Source organism: Pollachius pollachius, assembly GCF_949987615.1.
Source record: "Pollachius pollachius genome assembly, chromosome: 5".
NCBI classification, from domain to species: domain Eukaryota; kingdom Metazoa; phylum Chordata; class Actinopteri; order Gadiformes; family Gadidae; genus Pollachius; species Pollachius pollachius.
This window is the reverse complement of record NC_136938.1, coordinates 3171969-3192256: the sequence shown is the minus strand read 5'-3', so window position 1 is coordinate 3192256 and position 20288 is coordinate 3171969. Positions and strand designations below refer to the sequence as shown.

At 45.2% G+C, this 20288-nt stretch overlaps 2 protein-coding genes across 2 annotated transcripts; one reads left to right on the top strand and one right to left on the bottom strand.

The window, feature by feature from the left end:
* Positions 1-4421: 4421 nt before the first annotated feature.
* Positions 4422-13733, top strand: LOC307075971 (long-chain fatty acid transport protein 2-like; the record flags this gene model as incomplete). The annotated part of the gene is made up of 10 exons (XM_079736759.1): positions 4422-4899; positions 5421-5630; positions 6361-6519; positions 7337-7461; positions 7842-8036; positions 8788-8878; positions 9022-9220; positions 9469-9566; positions 9694-9824; positions 13184-13733. The coding sequence occupies 10 exons, from the start codon at positions 4422-4424 to the stop codon at positions 13358-13360; spliced, it is 1863 nt and encodes a 620-aa protein (XP_079592885.1). The 3' UTR covers positions 13361-13733.
* A 1732-nt stretch (positions 13734-15465) lies between these two features.
* Positions 15466-20288, bottom strand: LOC307075765 (long-chain fatty acid transport protein 2-like; the record flags this gene model as incomplete). Its single annotated transcript, XM_079736460.1, has 11 exons — positions 15466-15639; positions 15743-15873; positions 15971-16068; positions 16213-16411; positions 16510-16600; positions 16776-16970; positions 17325-17449; positions 18416-18574; positions 18684-18893; positions 19523-20000; positions 20274-20288. The coding sequence occupies 11 exons, from the start codon at positions 20286-20288 to the stop codon at positions 15466-15468; spliced, it is 1875 nt and encodes a 624-aa protein (XP_079592586.1).

Genomic DNA, 20288 nt, shown 5'->3' with positions numbered 1-20288 from the left:
AAGCCGATGTGTGGATATAAATACAAAAGATGACACAAAAAACAGGTGCCTAGAAACAATCCTATCATTCCACATTTCTTTAAAAAAATATAACGGCCGGATTTTTACTGCTTCTTCCTGCTTGCAAGATGGATCCAGGAAACGCGTGGAGTGTATTTGCATATCCGCGATCTGATTGGCCGACTGATCCGCCGCTGCCTGAAAAGTTGGAACATTTCTCAACTTTTTGACGCAGGCCACGGAGCCGAATGGACCGACTGACCCACAATGCATTTCGCAAGCGCCCCATGCAAAGTCAATGAGATCCGTCGACGGACGGATCTCTTTGACTTTGCCGCATACTTCCGGGGTATGGAGCCTCGCATAGTTCCAAAACATCCATTTACGTCGTAGGAGATCATTGATTTCTGCTGGCTGTCGAGTAACTTCTGAGGTAAGTGCATTAAATTGCTACCTCTTTTGAATTGTCAACTGTCTATATTATATCAGAGGCCCTTTATGATGCATATACTGATCTTTATTTGTATGTGCACAGCGTAATTATATATATTTTTATCTTGGCAGACGACCGATTTTCAGTCGTTGCCTGCTAGTTAGTCAGCTCGATTTCGCCAGCTGTGAAGGTATCACTGCACCAGAAGTTAGGTAGTGAATCTCTGACAACTTTTATTTAGTTAGTTATTGATGTAGGATTACTAGGATCAATAAGGTTGATTAACGACGGGTTTAATCTGCGTACTGTGTGTCTGATGCTATAGCTAGTAGAAATAAGGTTGCTTTTGTTAGTTATACCCTTGAGGCTGTTGGATTACATATATGAATAGAAATTATTCCACACAAAAAATATAAGCCATAATGACAGCTTTCAAATGTTATTACACAGACAGTAGTCATTATTTTTTTTCATAATGTAAGCTTCTGGCCACCCCTTCCCCAACTTGGCAGCAATTTGGCCATGTGTGGGGAAACTCATTGACCTACAGGCTATTCAAGGTCTTGTCTGATTATCTTCACTCTTCTGCAGGTGGTGGCTGCTGGTGCTGGTGGTGGTGGCGGCTGCTGGTGGTGTATGCGGCTGATGGTGGATGCTGCTGATGGTGGATGCTGATAGCGGTGGCGGCTGCTGCTGCTGGTGGCTTTAGCTGGCTGGTGCCGGCAAACACTGCTGCTGCAGGTCGATGCTGCTTGAGGCGATGGCTGCTTCAGCTGGCTGGTGGTGGCGAAGGATGGTGGTGGTGGCGACTGCTGGTGGCTGGTGGTGGCGGTGGCGACTGCTGCGATTGTTGTCCTTCCTCTCGACCTGATGCACTTTACTATCCTTAACCTCAGCCTGATGTATGTGGCGTATTTTCTTTGTTTATTAATAACTTATAATATTCCTCCCTGTTCCTTCACTTCTTGCTGTAGGATAAAAAAGGATAAACTAAACTAGGATAAAACTAAAAACTATCACTAGGCCTAGCCTAGGCTACTACAGCAATATAGGCATACGTTTAAATATGCATTGCCTTGTATTTTTAACCTAACAATATTGTCAATAGGCATAACAATAACAGAAAAGGTTCAAGTCAAGACATCAGTTTACTGTACAAAAGTAATCACTACTCAATAGAAATATAAAATTGACATTTACATTTATGGAAAATTATAGGTTATAGCCTATTCTCTTGTAAAGTAGTCTACGTTGGCTAGGCTACTTTACATTCATTTTGTGGTCAAAGCCTAATTTAGTGCTTTATAGGCATAGGTCGTGCAGACATAAAATGTTATCTATTAGGCTACAACATGAAATGCTGCGCTATATACAGCTAAAATATCAGAAAATGAATAACTGGTGAACGACAAGAAGTTCAATCAAAAGATTGTTTAATTATTAATGGTTGGAGGAGTGGATGGAGGAGGGACACGTCTCCTCGCCGCCCGATCCGCCGCCAGGTTAAACCACCTGATGGCGTGTTTGGAGACCTCCGCGTCCGTGTCTGACCGTGTCACCAAGTTTTTCCTCACAGCACCTGTAATCAAACAGACAGACATTTCAGAAAAAAAGAAAAGACAGTAAAATGTATCATTGATCATTGTTTCTAATGTTGTATTTAAATAAACACATTGGTGAATGGTGGTGTTTTCTGTTTCATTGCTACAAACTAGACAAGAACATAGAAATAGAGATTTGATTCATGATGTATTAGTCAAGCTTAAGTATATGATTCATCAGATTTCTGGCAATAGACATTTTGGGTGGGTTTTTGGTTGATTGAAAGGTTTTTAGTCTATAGTTCAGCTGGAAATTGCCAACAGAACAGCACAACTATTCTATATTTTACCTCAAATGTATTCAAACTTGATCACATTAGCTATTTGTTGCCATTTTCTGCAGGAAATGCATTGTTTAGTTATTATTAGTAGTTGTAGTAGTAGAAGCCGTCGTAGTAGTAGCAGTAGTATCATTATTTGTTCTATGGCCAAGTGCTCCAACTGCTAGAAAATGTGTAAGCAACATTACATGTTAACAAACCAGAAAGTATCTTACTTGATGAAGCGAACCCAGCAGAGGCAATTGTAGGGGACGGGCAACAGTCAAATCCAGATGCTGCAGAACACACAAAATAGAAGATGGGGATCAAGTTCCATACAGTAGCATAAGAAATCAGAAACAGGCGTGAATACCCATTAGTTGTATGAACCGAATCCCTTCACTTGAGTGTTTGAGATGCTGATCAGCATCTCAAACACTGGGTCCAGCTTTACATGGTGCATCCTCCTTTGCAGCGTGCAGATGTTAGGCAGTGGGATCTGCATTTGCTGGAGGGTTTTATAACCAGTGGTCCATTTTACTTGTATTGCTTTTTTAATTGTCTCCTTTCCTCACCGTATTCCTCTCTTGTTAACACTTATATATACAATATTTATCCCTGTTCCTTCACTTTCTGCTCACTGTTCTTGTTTTTCAAGTTGGATACACACATACACATTCTTATTGTCTCACCCATTGTTTAATAAAATAAAAATAGAAATAGAAAAGAAAAAAAATAGAATAAAAAATAGAATAGAAATACTATTTCATTCATCCAACATTTATTTGTTATTCTTTAATATATGTGATACTTTGTGTATGGCTTAGTCTTAAAAGTAGCATGGTTGTGTGGTCAGCTCCTGCCTCATCAGAAGAAGTTGCCTGGAAACTAAATGCTAAATGGACTGTTGCTACTCTGCTTTCTCAATCGCTCTCTGACCACGGGTAAGTGAATCGGAATTACAAGCAAAATCAAGAAAATCCAGTAGTCCAGTTGCGCAAAAATGAACATCTTGAATCGTCTTTGATTTCAGAACAGATGTAGTAAGGTTAAGCCACTAAAGTCAGTAGCCTAGTGCTACCCATGCTAAGACGAACGTGAAGCTTTCCCTCAAACTTAAAAAACGTATCTAAGTAGCTTGCAGTTGTCACCCTACCACTCCAAATGTAAAACTGACATTTACAAATATGCAACAATAGTCAGAAAAGTACTTGGGTATGTGTTGAATTTATATTTATCATTCAATATTGCAATCGCTGCTGTCAGTCCCATTGAAGAACACTGCAGCGCGGCGTGTTTTGGAACTATACAAGCTTACATGAACCACGTGACCACCCTGCTGGCGAAATCAGAGAGTGTCGCAACTCTTCTCTATGGCTTGGTCGCTCAAAGTCTATGGGCGGTCATTAATCAGTTAATTTGCATGTTATTAGTTAGTAATACATAGTATTATTAGTTATAGTTCCTTTTAAATTGAATCCAAAATCATATGTAATATTTCAATATCTAGTGGGCTTTTAATTTGAAACTACACATCAGAATGTCCTGAAACCTCTTGGGTGACCCTATTGGGTCGTGAACTATAACCCTGAAGTGAAATGAGCCTGGAATAACAGGGCATTTTTTAAAAATTGAATCCAAAATCATATGTAATATGTCTAATATTTCAATATCTAGTGGGCTTTTAATTTGAAACTACACATCAGAATGCCTGAAACTTCTTGGGTGACCCTATGGGATCGTGAAGTATAATCCTGAAGTGAAATGAGCCTGGAATAACAGGGCATTTCCTTTTAAATTGAATCCAAAATCATATGTAATATGTCTAATATTTCAATATCTAGTGGGCTTTTAATTTGAACTCCACATCAGAATGTCCTGAAACTTCTTGTGTCGGCCCTACTGCCCATTTCGATCTCAAAGTGAAGTTAATGGTTTTAAAAGTCCTAACTGCTGGTACAAACGCCACAAGGTGGTGACACATTTCTATCGGTGGACATAAAAGGCGTAACGGTTCCATATTTTTGTTGAATAACAGCTTATATAAGTCAACCTGGAATCAACAGACCCTTCACAGGCGAACATCAGCTCAAAGGAGGGAAACCCTTTGCGAGAACTTGCATCAGCATGATGCAAACTTTATTCACCATCCTGTCCGGGTTGGCTATCATTATTGTATTACTTTACAGGAAATTCCCCTACTTTGTGCAGGATTTAATGCACGCTCGTATAATTATTTGGATCAGTAAACAAAGAGCGAAGTTCCTGCAGACCACGCCGTACTTCACCGTGATTGATCGGTTCCTGGAGCTGGCCAAAACGCAGCCAGCAAAGCCCTTCATTATATTCGAGGACAAGTTGTTCACCTACGGAGATGGGGACCTCCAGAGCAACAAGGTGGCCCGGGCTTTGAGGCAGCATGCCGGGCTCAGAGAAGGGGACACCGTTGCGCTGTTCCTCGGGAACCAGCCGCTCTTTGTTTGGCTGTTGCTCGGACTTGCAAAACTGGGCTGTGCGCCTGCCCTGATGAACTACGGCATCAGAGCCAGCCCTCTAATGCAGTGCCTCTCCTGCACCAGCGCCAAAGTCCTCATCGCCGACGCAGGTACGGATGCGTCCCGTTTATTTGTCAATATTGATGTAGGCTCGTCAATCAAGGTCGGGTTTAAACGTCAGTTCACTCTCAGGCAGAGAAGTAACTCTTACAATGGCATTATTGCGTCCATTCTTAAAGGGGGGATATTATGCCACCAGGTGAGTGTGATTAGCCTTTGCAAGCCATTTGAAAATCGTGTTTTAGTGACATCACAAGTGTCCACCTAGATGTATATTGGACAGATCAGTCTACCAGCCTACCCAGTTGACTGTAGCAAATGTTGCTGATCTATCCATCATACATCTAGGTGGACACGCCCACTTGTGATGTCACTAAAACACAGGAAAAGGCAGATTTTCAAACAGCTTGTAACGGCTAATCACGCTCACGCCTGGTGGCACAATATCACCCCTTTATCATCGAACGGCTGTTATGGATCAAACCTGATCATGTCAGCGGACCACGGCCCTAACCCCTCCCTCCCCAAAGCCTTGTCTGACCCCGCCCTCACCTGTGCTCCCCCTCCCCAGGTGTGCGGGGGGCCGTGGAGGAGGTGCTGCCCAGCTTGCGGCAGAAGGGCATCCGAGTGTTCATCCTGGGGGAGGCCTGTGGCTCTGAGGGCCTGGAGGCTCTCAGTGATAAGATTCAGCAGGCCTCGGACCAGCCTCTGTCCCCCCAGCTCAGGGCTCAGGTGAAGGCCACAAGCCCCACCGCATACTTCTATACCTCAGGCACGACAGGTGAGCTAGAGGAAGCAGCCCCCCCTAAGGGAGTAGTATGATACATTTACATTAAGGGCGTTTAGCAGACACTTTTAAGTAAGTTTTTAAATAAGTAGATTTGTCCGAAGAAAGAGAAACAACGTATCGCTGTCGGTACAGTAAGGATGTTCATAGAACCAAGTGCCAAACACTAACAATCACTAGGTTAACCCATTCCCCGTATACAACACAGATACAACGTATACAACGTATCGCTGTCGGTACAGTAAGGATGTTCATAGAACCAAGTGCCAAACACTAACAATCACTAGGTTAACCCATTCCCCGTATACAACACAGATAGCTAGGATAAGATGCCACACAATGCTTAGTACTGTATTTAAGTGCCAGGACGTACAACGTGCAATAAGTGCATACATTAAGTGCCAGGACATACAACATACATATTCACACGCCTACACACAGCCTTCACCTGGGGCCCACGGCCTTGTGTGTTGTCACTATATGACTTTATATATCCACTGAAGGACTTGTTATCAACGTCCCACCTGGTGGTCAGAGATATCTGACAGCTGCTCTCTGATTCCAGCGCTAGTGAGTTGACTGGTAGTGATGCATACGCATCACTACCAGTCAACTCACTAGCGCTGGAATCAGGATGCGTGTGCATCCTGCTGCAGCAGGATGCGCTGCTCTGGACGTCCTTCGGATGATGTACGTGCCGTGCTCCCTGTGTTCTGCTCTCCAGGTCTGCCCAAAGCCACGGTGAGCACGGAGGCCAAGGCCTGGGCAGCGGCCTTCCTCCTGACTCACGCCCACGTGGGCGCCCAGGACCGTCTTTACCTCACGCTGCCTCTGTACCACATGTCAGGGCTGCACGCCGGGCTGCACGGCGCCATAGAGAGAGGTGAGGGGCGGGGCCAGGGATAGGTGAGGGGCGGGGCTAGAGAGGGTTGGGGGCGGGGCCAGAGGGAGATGAGGGGCGGGGCCATAGAGAGGTGAGTGGCAGGCAGTGTTGCCACAGTTACCTTGAAAAAGTAATCAGATTACTGATTACTAGTTACTCCCCTCCCCGTCAACAATTCTGCGATGGGGTCTCATAGGGGGAATTTGGGGGGGCCCATCAGTACCTCTTGTATACAGGGCCCAGAATTTGGTGCAACGGCCCTGGGTACACGCACTGACACAGGGCTTTCAACCGCTTCCGCCAACTTTTAATAAGTAAACAAAATATCACCGCGCGCTTTACAGGGCGATCACCGGACACACACACACACACACACACACACACACACACACACACGCACACGCACACGCAGCACACGCAGGTCCTTCTGGACACCAGCTCCCCGCGGCTTTCATAGTGGGGACATAATGTTTGCTTAATGTTTAATTGATCACATTACTCCATGACCCAAAAGCATGTTTATTCCAGCTTTTAGAGAGAGAGAGAGAGAGAGAGAGAGGATTGTGTGTGGCTCTACAGTTAGTAGTAAGTAGGGAATCAGTGTTATCAGTCTATAAAATATAATAACCTTTATTGTAAACAATGGTTTCAAATCAATTTTGCAAAGGCTTGGTAATGCTGATTTCAGTACTTCAGCAATTCTAGTGACATAAGACTAGAATATAACATTGAGTTACATACATACATCAAGGGGAACCCCTTCTACCTCACGTTCCTCCTCCTCCTCCTCCTCCTCCTCCTGCTCCTCCTCCTCCAGGCATCACGGTGGTCCTGAAGAGGAAGTTCTCGGCCTCCCAGTTCTGGGCGGACTGCAGGCGGCACAACGTGACGGTGATCCTGTACATCGGGGAGATCCTCCGCTACCTCTGCAACACGCCCGCGGTCAGCTCACCACCTCACCTGCAGCCCTTCACCAGACATTCAGCCATTCATTCACCTCAAAATGGATCAATTCATGTGTTCTACTAGATGTATTCATAGATTATTTACATTTACATTTATAAATCCATTTGTCAGAAGAAAGAGAAACAACATATCTCTGTCGGTACAGTAAGGATGTTCATAGAACCAAGTGCCAAGCACTAACAATCACTAGGTTAACCCATTCCCCGTATACACCACAGATAGCTTGGGTAAGATGCTACACCATGCTAAGTACTGTTTTTAAGTGCCATGACGTACAACACCCAATAAGTGCATACATGAAGTGCCAGGACGTACAACATGCTCTTGTTCCTCCCTGTTCCACGCTGCCCCCATAGGGGGCAGACGACCGGCGCCACAGGGTCCGGATCGTCGTGGGGAACGGCCTGCGCGCCGACGTGTGGAGGCTCTTCCTGCAACGCTTCGGGAAGATCAGGATCACGGAGTTCTACGGGTCGAGCGACGGGAATACGGCACTGATGAACTACCCCGGACGAGTCGGCGCCGTTGGGAAGGTCAACTTCTACCACCGGGTACGTCTGGGATCGGAGGTCCTTTTACTGCTCTCGGTGTGATATACGCCAGTGGTGCTCAAATGGGGGTACTGCTGTAAAAATAATCCAACTATCAATTTTTTTTCACCCTGAGGAAGGTTAAATTCTGAAAAGTCTGCAATAGAAAATCAGCGTGTTTCTCATTTAATTGTGAGTAAATGCACCCTTTTAATGTTAAAATAATTGTGCTGGTGAAGGGTAGACTGGGAAGCCCCGCCCATTCTGCCAGCGATTTGAATTCGCCCTGCAGAAGGGTCTGGAGAAGAGTGATACATTTCTTTCTGCTTCCGATACATTTTTGCGGGAGCCAATCACCAAGCTGGCTTTTCCCCCTGGCGCGCTATTGGCTGGTTTAACACAATGACGACAGGGAGGCAACGGCAAGCAGCCAATTGCGTACAGAGTCAGTTGAACTAGGCCTCTTTATCACGCCTCTTGTGCTGAAGAAAATGACGGCAGCTTCCCCAGACCAACGTGCAATCTACGATGGAGCTTGGTCTGGCAATAGCCAGGCTAGGTAAAGGGGGTACTCGGCTGAAAAAACATCTGAAAGGGGCTACACTAGGAGAACTAGAAAAGTTTAAGAACCATTGATCTACGCTATGTTTCTGGGGGGGATGGTTTGTATTGGCTGAATGATTTACTTTTTATGATTGACTCACCCTTTTCATGTCATTTACATGAGGCCCCATAGTGAGTGTATGATGATGTGAACTGTTTTGTACGGTAGAGGGTCGCTCCCTATGTGCTCGTTCAGTTCGACCCGGAGAGGGAGGAGCTGGTCAGAGACGCGTACGGCCTGTGTGTCCAGGTTCCAACCGGTGAGTTCTAACAAGGTTCTGTTAAACAGCTAGAACCTTAGAACAGTTGTACAGGACATGCACCGTATTAACGGACAGACTCGCATTCAGCTGAAAGGTTTCGGGGAGTACAGGTCAGTTGAACTTTCTCCTTCCCTCCGAAGGGGAGACCGGACTGTTCCTGTCTAAGATCACGGCCAGGACGCCCTTCGGGGGGTACCTAAACAACCCCGAGCAGACAGAGAAGAAGAAGGTGCGGGACGTGGTGGAGAAGGGGGACTTGTTCCTGAACAGCGGAGACCTGATGAAGATCGATGAGGACGGCTTCATCTTTTTCCAGGACCGCGTCGGGGACACCTTCAGGTGCGCTCGGGTCTTGATGTCACACGCGATGGATGCTGTCGTTAACTACTAAAGTTAAACTGTGAATGCATTGATAACATGAATGCTCAGTATTCACATATGTTTGAACACTACCACCGTTTTGGTGTGCTGTAGCCATAGTGACAATGTGTTGTGTGCCACTCATTAACCACTTCATGATTGCTAATGCATTAGAGCCACAAAGTTCAAAAATCTTCCTCAAATCCTGTCTGACTCACATTCTGCAGGTGGAAAGGAGAGAACGTGGCCACCACAGAGGTGGCTTCCATCCTGACCATGATGGACTCTGTTTTGGATTCTAATGTGTACGGAGTCCAGCTGCCAGGTCAGAAAATACTCTTTCTGCACGGCGTCTCAAATGTCGTCCTGCCTGACATGTTGAGATGAAGATTAGTTGGAGACCATTTAAGTCCTAACTCCATCACCTGACAAAGACTACTGACTCGTTCCAGGGCACGAAGGCAGGGCTGGGATGGCCACGCTGACCTTGAAAGAGGGGATGACCTTAGACTGCAGAGAGACCTTCGCTCACATCAGCTACTCTCTGCCTCAGTTCGCTTGGCCGCAGTTTATCAGGATCCAGGTAACAGCCAGGCAGGCCCGCTGCCCCCCCAAAAATTAAGGTTTCAAAAACAAAAACCAAAAAACATTATTACATTATCGAATTACAAAAATATATAAATTAGTTATGAAGAGGCCCACCGTTGTTTTTTCTTAACTGTATAGTCTATCACTCAGGGCCGGCGCTCGGTGCACCCACCCCCCCACGCTCGGAAGTCCTGTCCAGGGCATACTTTATTGTCGAGTCGCTTGGGGCACCGAAACGGCCAGCGCCGGCCCTGCAGCCAGGGAAAACGTCGACGCACCACTCGTTCATCAGCGCTAACTCGTTAGTGCCAACTCGTTTGTGTCAACTCGTTAGCACTCATTTGTTAGTGCCAACTCATTACTGCTAACTTGTTAGTTCCAACTCGTTATTGCCAACTCGTTAAGATCTAAGATCCTGAGTTAGTGTTAAGGAGTTATTTGGTCAAAGGTTCCTTACCTTAGAGGGATCTCCATTTTTGAGGTACAATCTGTAAACATGCAGACGCTTTCTTTGTCAGAGGGGGAATGGTCCAGGGTGTGTCTGCGTGTTGAGTGTAGAGCAGGGGTCTTCAAATAAAATTGAAGGTCCAGTTACTTACAATTCCTTCCAAAAAAGGTCCCAACCTCTAACCTTCCACCTCCTAATAGCCTACTTTTGTCAAATACAATCAACACAGCATATTTCCTTACAATTTCAGATGCATTTATTTTCAATTTCCAAATAGCTTACTTAACAATGAAAAAACGCAAAATACAAAAATCCTTTTCCACAATGAGGTTATGATTAGAGGTAAGAGATAGAAAGAGAGTGAGAGGTCAAAAAACTGTGTGACTGTCACCGGTAGTTAACACAATTAAGTTCCTCTCACACTTCAAAATAAAGTAACTAAATGTGCACACACACCAAAAATATTGCAAGTGAATTTCAAAATAAAATTCTATATATTCTAAATTAACACAATTAACTATTATATTATTTCACTTATAAAAATCCAAACGTCATCGTAAAATATGAACTTAAATAAAGCAAATAGGCATTTAGGCTCCTACACCCCCACTTTGACAACATCTCCTTAATAGCCTCATAAATATCTTCTCTTCTTGTGTGTGTCTCAAGTGGTGTTAGACCCAACAGGTCCTCACAGATCTCTTTCTTGTCTTGATGAAAAAATCGCACATAAACCAAAAGCTGGGCATTATCCGTTACATCTGAAGACTCATCAATGGCTAAGGATATGCATGGGGCACTCTGAACAGCCGCATCAAGCTGTGACAGTGCATCATCTGATAACATTTCAGATTTTCTGGTTGTCGTTGCAGCTGACATTGGGATTTGCTTTATTTTTTCATACAATTCATCCCTTTGTTTAACTTCAAGTAACGTCTCGGCAGCGGCGTCTAAGCACTCCTTCACAACAGTCGCATCACTGAAAGTCTTTTTATGTTGCCCCAAAATCCATGCAATCCTAAGTGAGCATTCATTTGCACGTTGCTGGCCTGTAAATGAGTGTGTGAAGACTCGCGTAGACCTCTCATACTGAGCTCTCAGCTTGGATATTTTCCGCGCTCTTACTTCTGACTTCTGGGGATACTCTTCCTCAAAGGATCTGTGTTTGGATTCGTAATGCCGCTTAATATTCCTGCTTTTTATCAGCGCCACGGTTTTTAACACATAAAAGACACAACAAAGGTTTAGTACTGCCTTGCGGGAGAATGAACATGTATTGGTCAGTCCATTCATCTTTAAAATGTCTGTTTTCGTGGTCAACTTTCCTAATTTTCGAGCAAGCCATTTTCTCATTCCAAATCGCTTTTCCGGTAAACACGATTTGATTGGCTATTTTTTGAGTGACACTATTACGCACATGTCGTGACAGACGGAGGGAGGGGGGAGTTCGGTGAGTGCATGATCTTCGCCCTGTGAAAATCATTAATTTTCGCTGTTTTTATGCTGTACTATGGACTATTCTGCCTTTCAATTTGTGTTTCAGTGAGAAATGTAACATAATCATGCTTTGTATAGTGAAAAATCATAAAAAAACAAAACATTAAAAAAAACAAAAGACAACATTATTTTAAATTGGTCATGGGTCCGGATAGGACCGTCACTTGGTCCGGACCCGGACCATGGTCCGCTGTTTGGAGATGCCTGGTGTAGAGGATATGAGTAAGTGTTGTGCAAGCTGTGAAGCACCCTGTGTGTTTAGAGAAATATAAAATGGAAATAGAGCAGATACAGTGGGAGGAAATCTAAAAAGGAAGCAGTAGTGGCTTTCTGCTGGGCTTCAACACAATGGCTGAAGAGGCAGGACAGGAGGCCAATCAAACGGCACACACGGTCAAGTGCATGTTGCAAGCCCAAGGGAGTGCAATTGTTAGGCACAAGAAGTCACAAGATACGCAGATTTAGGCAGAATATGATGGAAATTACCAAAAAAGAGAAACATGTTTTGCCTCAGCAGTCGAATGTAAGCCAGATATGTCAATGTTATCTAAGTGGAACCGTACTAATGGTACCATCCTACCAGTGGTGGACAGTAATTTGTTACCATACTTAAGTAACTTTTTAGTGTATCTGTACTTTACTTGAGTATCATTATTTTGTGAGACTTTTACTCAACTACACTTTGTAGGGGAAAATCATACTTTTTACTCCACTCCATTTGAAAAACCTGTCGTTCCTTCCTTTCCAAGACGTGTGTGTGTGTGTGTGTGTGTGTGTGTGTGTGTGTGTGTGTGTGTGTGTGTGTGTGTGTGTGTGTGTGTGTGTGTGTGTGTGTGTGTGTGTGTGTGTGTGTGTGTGTGTGTGTGTGCGTGCGTGCGTGCGTGCGTGCGTGCGTGACCATAGACAATAAAGTGACAGATCCAAAAGTGTACCAATCAGAACAAATCGTGATTCGTGCAGTTTGGGCGGGTTTCTCCAAACTTTGCTTTTGTCCTTGTGTGTCTGTTTAGCCTTCGAATTACGACGTTTAAAGGGAGTACTTCCACTTTTACTGGAGTAATATTTTACACTAAGTATCTAAACTTTTACTCAAGTATGTGGTCTGAGTACTTCGTTCACCACAGCCTCCAACAGAGGACGCTAAATTGTATTTGCCTATTTTTGGTTCCCATTAACTACTTTGTGTTCTGTACAGCCACTGGTGGCATCTGAGTAGAACCAAAACCCAGCGCTACACCCCTACGTTAAGGTGGACAGGTGGTGGCGCTGGGGGATTGAGTCGTATGAATAACCATCTCCTTTACTTTGTTACGTTATTGACCATTAATAATGTTTTCTTTTTGCAGATGCTTTATGTGTATACTATCCTAACCGGTCGCCTGTGCTCTGACTGGACGTTTCTTTTCCAGAATGACCCTGAACTCACCGGCACGTTCAAACAGGTCAAATTCAGGCTAGTGAAGGAAGGCTTTGATCCGAACACCATCCGGGACCCGCTGTTCATCGTGGACCCCGGCAGGAAGACGTACAGCCCCCTCACACAGGACACCTACGACTCCATCTGCTCGGGGAAAGTCAAACTGTAATTTGAAAGAGGTCAGATTGTAAATGGAGCGAAATCCTCGGCCAAACTTATTATTCCACCGACTAGCTTGAAGTCTTGAAACTACTTGGACAGAATGTTTCTGCCTGTTATCGTCATGTATCATTAGCTGAGCATTATCAACAGGGGAGCCTCTGACTGACTTTACCATCATCCCTTTGATATCATACCTGGAGAGGTGTGTGTGTGTGTGTGTGTGTGTGTGTGTGTGTGTGTGTGTGTGTGTGTGTGTGTGTGTGTGTGTGTGTGTGTGTGTGTGTGTGTGTGTGTGTGTGTGTGCGTGCGCGCGTGTGTGTGGTCCACACAGCTGTGAGGTCGTCGTTGACCGACAGCCACATCGCCTGCAACATGACACATTTGGGCCGGTTAACATCTGTGGTTAAGTGTGTCGTACGATTGATACAAGTTGCATTGAAAAGACTGACTGTCAACAACATCAATGATTGACCAATGGTATTATCTTATCAAGGCCCATTTCACAACCTCTTTCTGCCGAATGATTGACACTGATAAACACAGAGCAATGAAGAAACTTATTTCTCCCTTCTCACACTGTGATGTTGACATGTTGACTGCGTAGTTTTGAGGCAGAAGTCAAAGGTTAAACGTTTTTTTTGTTATAAAATACACACTAGTACACACACACACAAAAAAGATGCACAAGAACATTATTATTCGTTCTTAGTTATTCATCCAATTTATTTCACTGGCACTTTAAATAAGTTCATGTTGGCTTCCAAGACAAAGGCCGTCATGTAATGTTTTCAGAACAATAAAGAAATTAACAAAAGCAGGTTTGTCACGAAGGATTGTTACTGTTAAAACCAGCTGACTCCTTAAACACCAGGTCCTAACAACAAAGGACAAAGGGCAAGATGGTAATTATTGTGCAGATGGGGTAAATGTAGTGCGTTTGGTAGGAAGGAGAATGAATCAAACATAATAAATGTTTAATTATGGACCGAGCAGAACGTTCCGTTCCAGGCGAATATTTCTACTCACTAACTAACTATGTGTAATTTCTTTCATAAAAAGAAATCGGAAGTTACAATATCATTTAGAATAGTTGGGCATAGGTAACTGTCTGAGTGTGTGGATGATGGCAGGTTTAAGCAGCCATCATCCATAAGCCGTTTCTCACTATAAGGCCCCTAGAGTAGTCGGAGCACCAGGGAATTCAGAAGGAGAAAGGGTCACCGAGGTGTTCCCGTTTCCATCGGGCGACAGTGAGAACGGAGTGAAGCTACTTCGTACTTCTCTTCTCGTCTGTATTTGAGTTCCAACTTCATTCTGCTTTCTCCTCTTCTGTTGATATTGTGATACGTCTGAATAAACGCAGTATTGATATCACCGCAAGAGGTTTCAGCATGACGGAGTCTGAAGCCGCAGCCGCGGCGATGATCAAGAGTTCCTGTGAAAGGCCTGTTCAGGGTGTCCCCTCCCTCCTGCTGGGCTTTACTCCCTCCTACCCGCTCCCCAGGCTGGTCATAAGAGAAGAGGCCCGACTGCCACGGGGTCATTGAACCTGACCGCTCATCCAACCCGTCCTATTGGTTAGGAATACACTATATAACAGCTAGAGTGTAGAAGATGATTAAAAATTAAAAATGTAACAAAGTCATAACCGGTTAAGAGTCCCATCCAGTAATTAGACTTGTTCAGGATTGCCTGTAGTGTAAACACTCTTCGCTGTTCAAAATGGACCAAAGGTTACTCAGTGTTTGCTCTTTTAATCTTTAGCCAAGTTCATCAAGAACAGCATAATCATTTATTGTCACTCGGGTTTTCCGACAAATTGTTAGTCCTGCACACATTTCCTGCCCAAGCTTTGATTTTTTTGAAATGAAAACACTGTACATTATTTAAAAAAGTATATTTAATACGATGATTTAGCAAGATACACATATGATGCAATATTAAGATGTATTACAGAGTTATTATACAGATGATTGTGTTTTATTAAAACTAAAATATAGGCTTAATTTCATTAACATAATTACTCCCTGATGATCCTAAATCAGAACCTATTTTTTGAAGTCATATCCGCCGTGCAGGGCAGATCTCGGCCGTGTTCCCCGCTTTGATGGCTCAGAGCCTGATCCTTCCCTCTTTGATGCTGTTGAAGATATCCTGGGTCATGGGGACATAGCCCTCACTGCTCTCCAGGTAGTACAGCGGGTCTTTGATGACCGCAGGGTTGAATCCCTCTTCCATTAGCCCACGCTTCATTTGCTTATGGGTTCCGGTTACTATCAATGCATCCTGATGATCGATACCAATTATTTTGGGAAAGCAAATTGATTTGAGGAGTTAGAATTGATATTGGTATTAGACGGGTATGCTGAACATGTTGCGCCCGCTTTACCTGGATCCGGATGAACTGGGGTCTTGCATACGCAGGCAGGCAGGATTTGACCTGCTGGTACGTAGCGCTGCTGTCAAAGTCCTGGCCTTCCTTCAGCGTGAGAGCCGCCATTCCAACCCTCCCCTCGTGCCCTGATCAAATCAAACATTCACACAGTGCTCTTCATGTCACTCACAGGGTCACATGATGTTAGTTATGACGCTGAGACGAGGAGTAGGAAGCTCTTACCAGGGACGGCCACCCCGTAGACGTTAGCCTCCTCGATACAGTCCACCATCACCAGGTGGTCCGTTACCTCGGTGGTGGCTACGTTCTCCCCTTTCCACCTGTGTGTGACAGGCAGACATCAGGCCGTAGATCCACAACAATAAACACTGAATCATTCACTCAACCACAGACGTTAACGGACATGGAATGTCTTCGTAGGATCTTAGTCTCTTAGTCGTTAGGCTTTCCTTATCTGCACTGACCTATAAGTGTCTCCGATCCGATCCTGGAAGTAGACGAAGCCCTGGTGGTCGATCTGCAGGAGGTCCCCACTGTTGTAGTAGACGTCTCCCTTCACCAGGACGTCCTGCAGCTTCTTCTTCTCCGTCTGCTGCTTGTTCTTCACGTAACCTCTGAACTCCGACCTCGGGGTGATTTTGCCAACCAGCAAACCGGTTTCTCCTGGAGTCAACAACACACTCGTTCAGATCTGGACGTTTGCGCACCATCGGGGCTTTTGATTTCTCAAAGTGTGTTTGACAGGGTGCGTTGTCTCTCACCCCTCGGGACCTCGATACAGAATCCCCGGGAGTCCCTGACCGCCTCCTCCTTCTCCGTGTCATACTTTATTAGGGCGTAGGGTATTGTCATCTAGAGGGAACCCAAGAACCATAAACACCAGGCATCCAAGGCACATGGGACATAACTTAGAACCAATGCCTAATGACGCATTGATTTGATGTACTCTGCATGCTTCGAAATATCCTTACTAAACATCTACTGAATGAACGCCATTGCTCAGGAATTCAAGATCATCTGCACTCACCTTTTGAAGGAAATTCTCTTTTCCAATAGCGCCAACTTTCCCGATGTAATTAATGAAACCAACGTTCCCTTCCGTCGCTCCGTAGCATTCACAGATACGGATATCTCCGAAGCGTTGCAGAAAGTCGGACCAGGTGTCAGCTCTGATGCCGTTTCCGATGGCCATGCGGACCTTGTGGTCTCTGTCACTAGGAGACTGGGAAGAGGAAAAGGAGGAGGAGACAGAAGGTGAGGAAGGATGTAATCAGTGCCCTTATCTTGTCTCCTCTTGTCTCTATCCAAACTGTTGTTTAGCTGTACAGGTGAATAAGCAGCTGCCATGATGAGTTATACAGGTGAATAAGCAGCTGCCATGATGAGTTATACAGGTTAATAAGCAGCTGCCATGATGAGTTATACAGGTGAATAAGCAGCTGCCATGATGAGTTATACAGGTGAATAAGCAGCTGCCATGATGAGTTATACAGGTGAATAAGCAGCTGCCATGATGAGTTATACAGGTGAATAAGCAGATGATCTTGATGATGAGTGAGGAGCTCTGTGTGTGTACCGTCGCCGTGTTGCAGAGGTAGCGCATGATCTCGCCGATGTACTGGATGACCGTCACGTCGTGTTTCCGACAGTCGTTCCAGAACTGGGAAGTGGAAAACTTTCGTCTTAAAACAACAGTTATCCCTGGAAAAGCAGAGGGAAATATCTGAGAATCATTCAATTCAATTCAATTCAAATAACTTTATTTTAACGTTCGGAACTTCAGATGTGGAGGAGCAGCATGGTGTGTCCATACCCAACAGTACATACAATAAACAAAAACACGCACACACGCGCGCACACACACCTTCAGCCCCGCAGAAAATAAAAAATCCTTGCCTAAGCCTAATGAATAAATAGCATTACCTCCATAGTGGAGGAGAAATAAATTAATAATTTAAAAAAGATTCCAGGCATTAAAACGAGAGGATACAGTTCAAAAAGATTCCAGGTATTAAAACGAGAGGATACAGTTCAAAGAGGGGTTCAACCATTCAAAAGTCTTATGGATGCCGGGGACAAAGCTTGACAGGGCTGTTTGTCCTTACTGTAGGGGCTGTATTGAACCATGATGTACTTCACTACCAAGACTGGTTAAGTTTGCTTTACAAAGTTACCACATTTAATTACCTTAAGGACATCTCCTGGTTGATTAGTCGCTATTCCAAGATCAACCACCTCAGCTGTCAGACTGCTTACAAAGTACCCATCCCTATCTCATACTGCCTAGTTCCTACAGCTCATTTGCACTTTCTTTTGCACTACTTGCACTTAACTGTAATTAAAACTGTTGTAATTAACTATTTGCCGGACAGACTTTATACTGTACATAAATTTATAGATGCATGTTGCTAAAACTGAAGTTTGCACTCTGGTAAAACCCACCTACATTTTGTTGCATTGTAACCTGTTACTGTGTATTGACAATCAAGTGAATCTAATCTAATCTAATCTAATCTAATCTTATCTAATCTACTTTATTAAATGGATTCAGAATAGATTCACTCAGAATCATTACCAGGTCTCAGTCATTGTGAGATCTTGATGATCCAGGAATACACGTTCTTTTAAAGAGGAAGAGGAAGAGGTGTTCCCAGCGAGCGCCTTTACCTGTCTCCATGGCCCCACAGAGCCCCATCAGGAAGCCCGAGGTGTGGTAGAGCGGGAGGTACAGGTACAGGACGTCGTTCTCCCGGACGTTAGACAAACTAAACATGAGTGCCGCCTGCATCACCCGCTCATGAGTCACCAGCGCCGCCTTGGGGAGCCCTGCCACACAAGAGGACGCCCGTTAAACACGCGGCACGGACCCGAGGTCACAGCCGCAGAACAGCTTCTCTCAGCTGGCTGGGGAGAGAGGACCAGCGGGGCCACATACCGGTGGTCCCTGAGGTGTAGATGTACATCGCTGGGCCCTTTAGGGTGATGTTGGCTCTGAGGTGGGGGGACAGGGGCTGGTCCGAGGCCTGCTGGATCTTGGCACTGAGCCCCTCCATGCCCTCAGAGTCGCTGTCGTCACTCAGGATGAACACGCGGACCCCCTGCTGTAGCAGGGTGGGCATCACCTCCTCCACCGCCCCCCGTAGATCTGAGGGGAGACGGGGGCAGGTCGGTGGGTCAGGCGGAAGGGGGAGCAGTTTAACTGGTTGATGGCCGTTTGGCCTCTTCCAGTCATACAGGTTCCCCTGGACTACATAAATATGCAGTCAAGGGATAACTCCATCAACAAGGTGTTGAGTGACAATGAGTCACAATTAGTGACTCAAGACTCACAATGAGAGACCCTCACTTGTTCAGAGTTCACCTGGACATGATGTTACATGTAGCATGAGCAGAAATGTTACATGAGCAGAGTTGTTAACGAGAGGAAGAGCCACAGGTTAACCTCATTATTCCCGACATGTTTTTTCCCCTGTAAATTTTGTTAACGTGTTTATAAACAGTGGTGACTACCGATGGCTACCATTGGCTAAGGGTGACTTTTGAGCAAGCCATGCCGAGCAGACCCTTCCTCGGGTTGGAGGTTTAATAACGGAGGTGTGACGTCACAGCCTGGTTAAGTTTCCGGTGGGTGAAACAGAATCGTGTTTGATTTAGCCGAATCACCTGATTTTAATAGTTGAGCCAACTGCACCAATAGACAATGAATACACCATCATAAACGTATATCCCCATTTCTGGATAAGGAGTCTATGATTGTTGAAGAGAGGTGCTCACCTGCAGCAGCGATGAGGATCTTCGCGTCGCAGCACGACAGGCAGTGGAGCAGGGACTTGGACCTGATGTTGCTGTTGAGCAGAGAGGCGATGCAGCCGACCTTGGCCAGGCCCAGACAGACCCACACGTAGAGCGGCTCGTTGCCCATGAAGAGGGCGACGGTGTCTCCTCCCTTCACCTGCGCGTGGGTCGACAGGACCCGGGCTATCCTGTTGCTCTGTTTATCGGCCTGACTGTATGTGTGAGAGGTGCCTTCAAAGACGATGAAGGGTTTCTGCGGGTGCCTCTCTACCTTCTCCAGGAAACATCCCAAAAACGACGGACTTAACTTCTGCTTTCTTTTCATCCGAGTCACGCATCTAATTGCTCGAAACGCATAGCCGAGGTCGTGAAAGATATACGGATTCCTGATGTAAAGAAATAATGGCACAATGGCCAGACCCGCAAGTATATTAATAATACTAAACATGGCTGTGAACTTGGAGGACGTCGACTATCCACTGCCTGGTCACTGGCCTCTCTCCATGTTCTGGATCGACTCCAGGTTGGTCCCAGGGTCAGAAGTCTAGTGGGCGCGTCCCAGGTGCAGAAGTCCAGTGGGAGTCACCGCTCACCGACTCATGCGGCCCTCTGATGGATCTTAATAAGCCAAGTCCGACTGATCGTAATTGCGAAACGTGAATATCGGGATGGTCACGCGAGGTTAAACACCATCAGTCCTTTGGCAAACAACAATGTTTAAGCGCCTTACCTGACGCTTAAACAT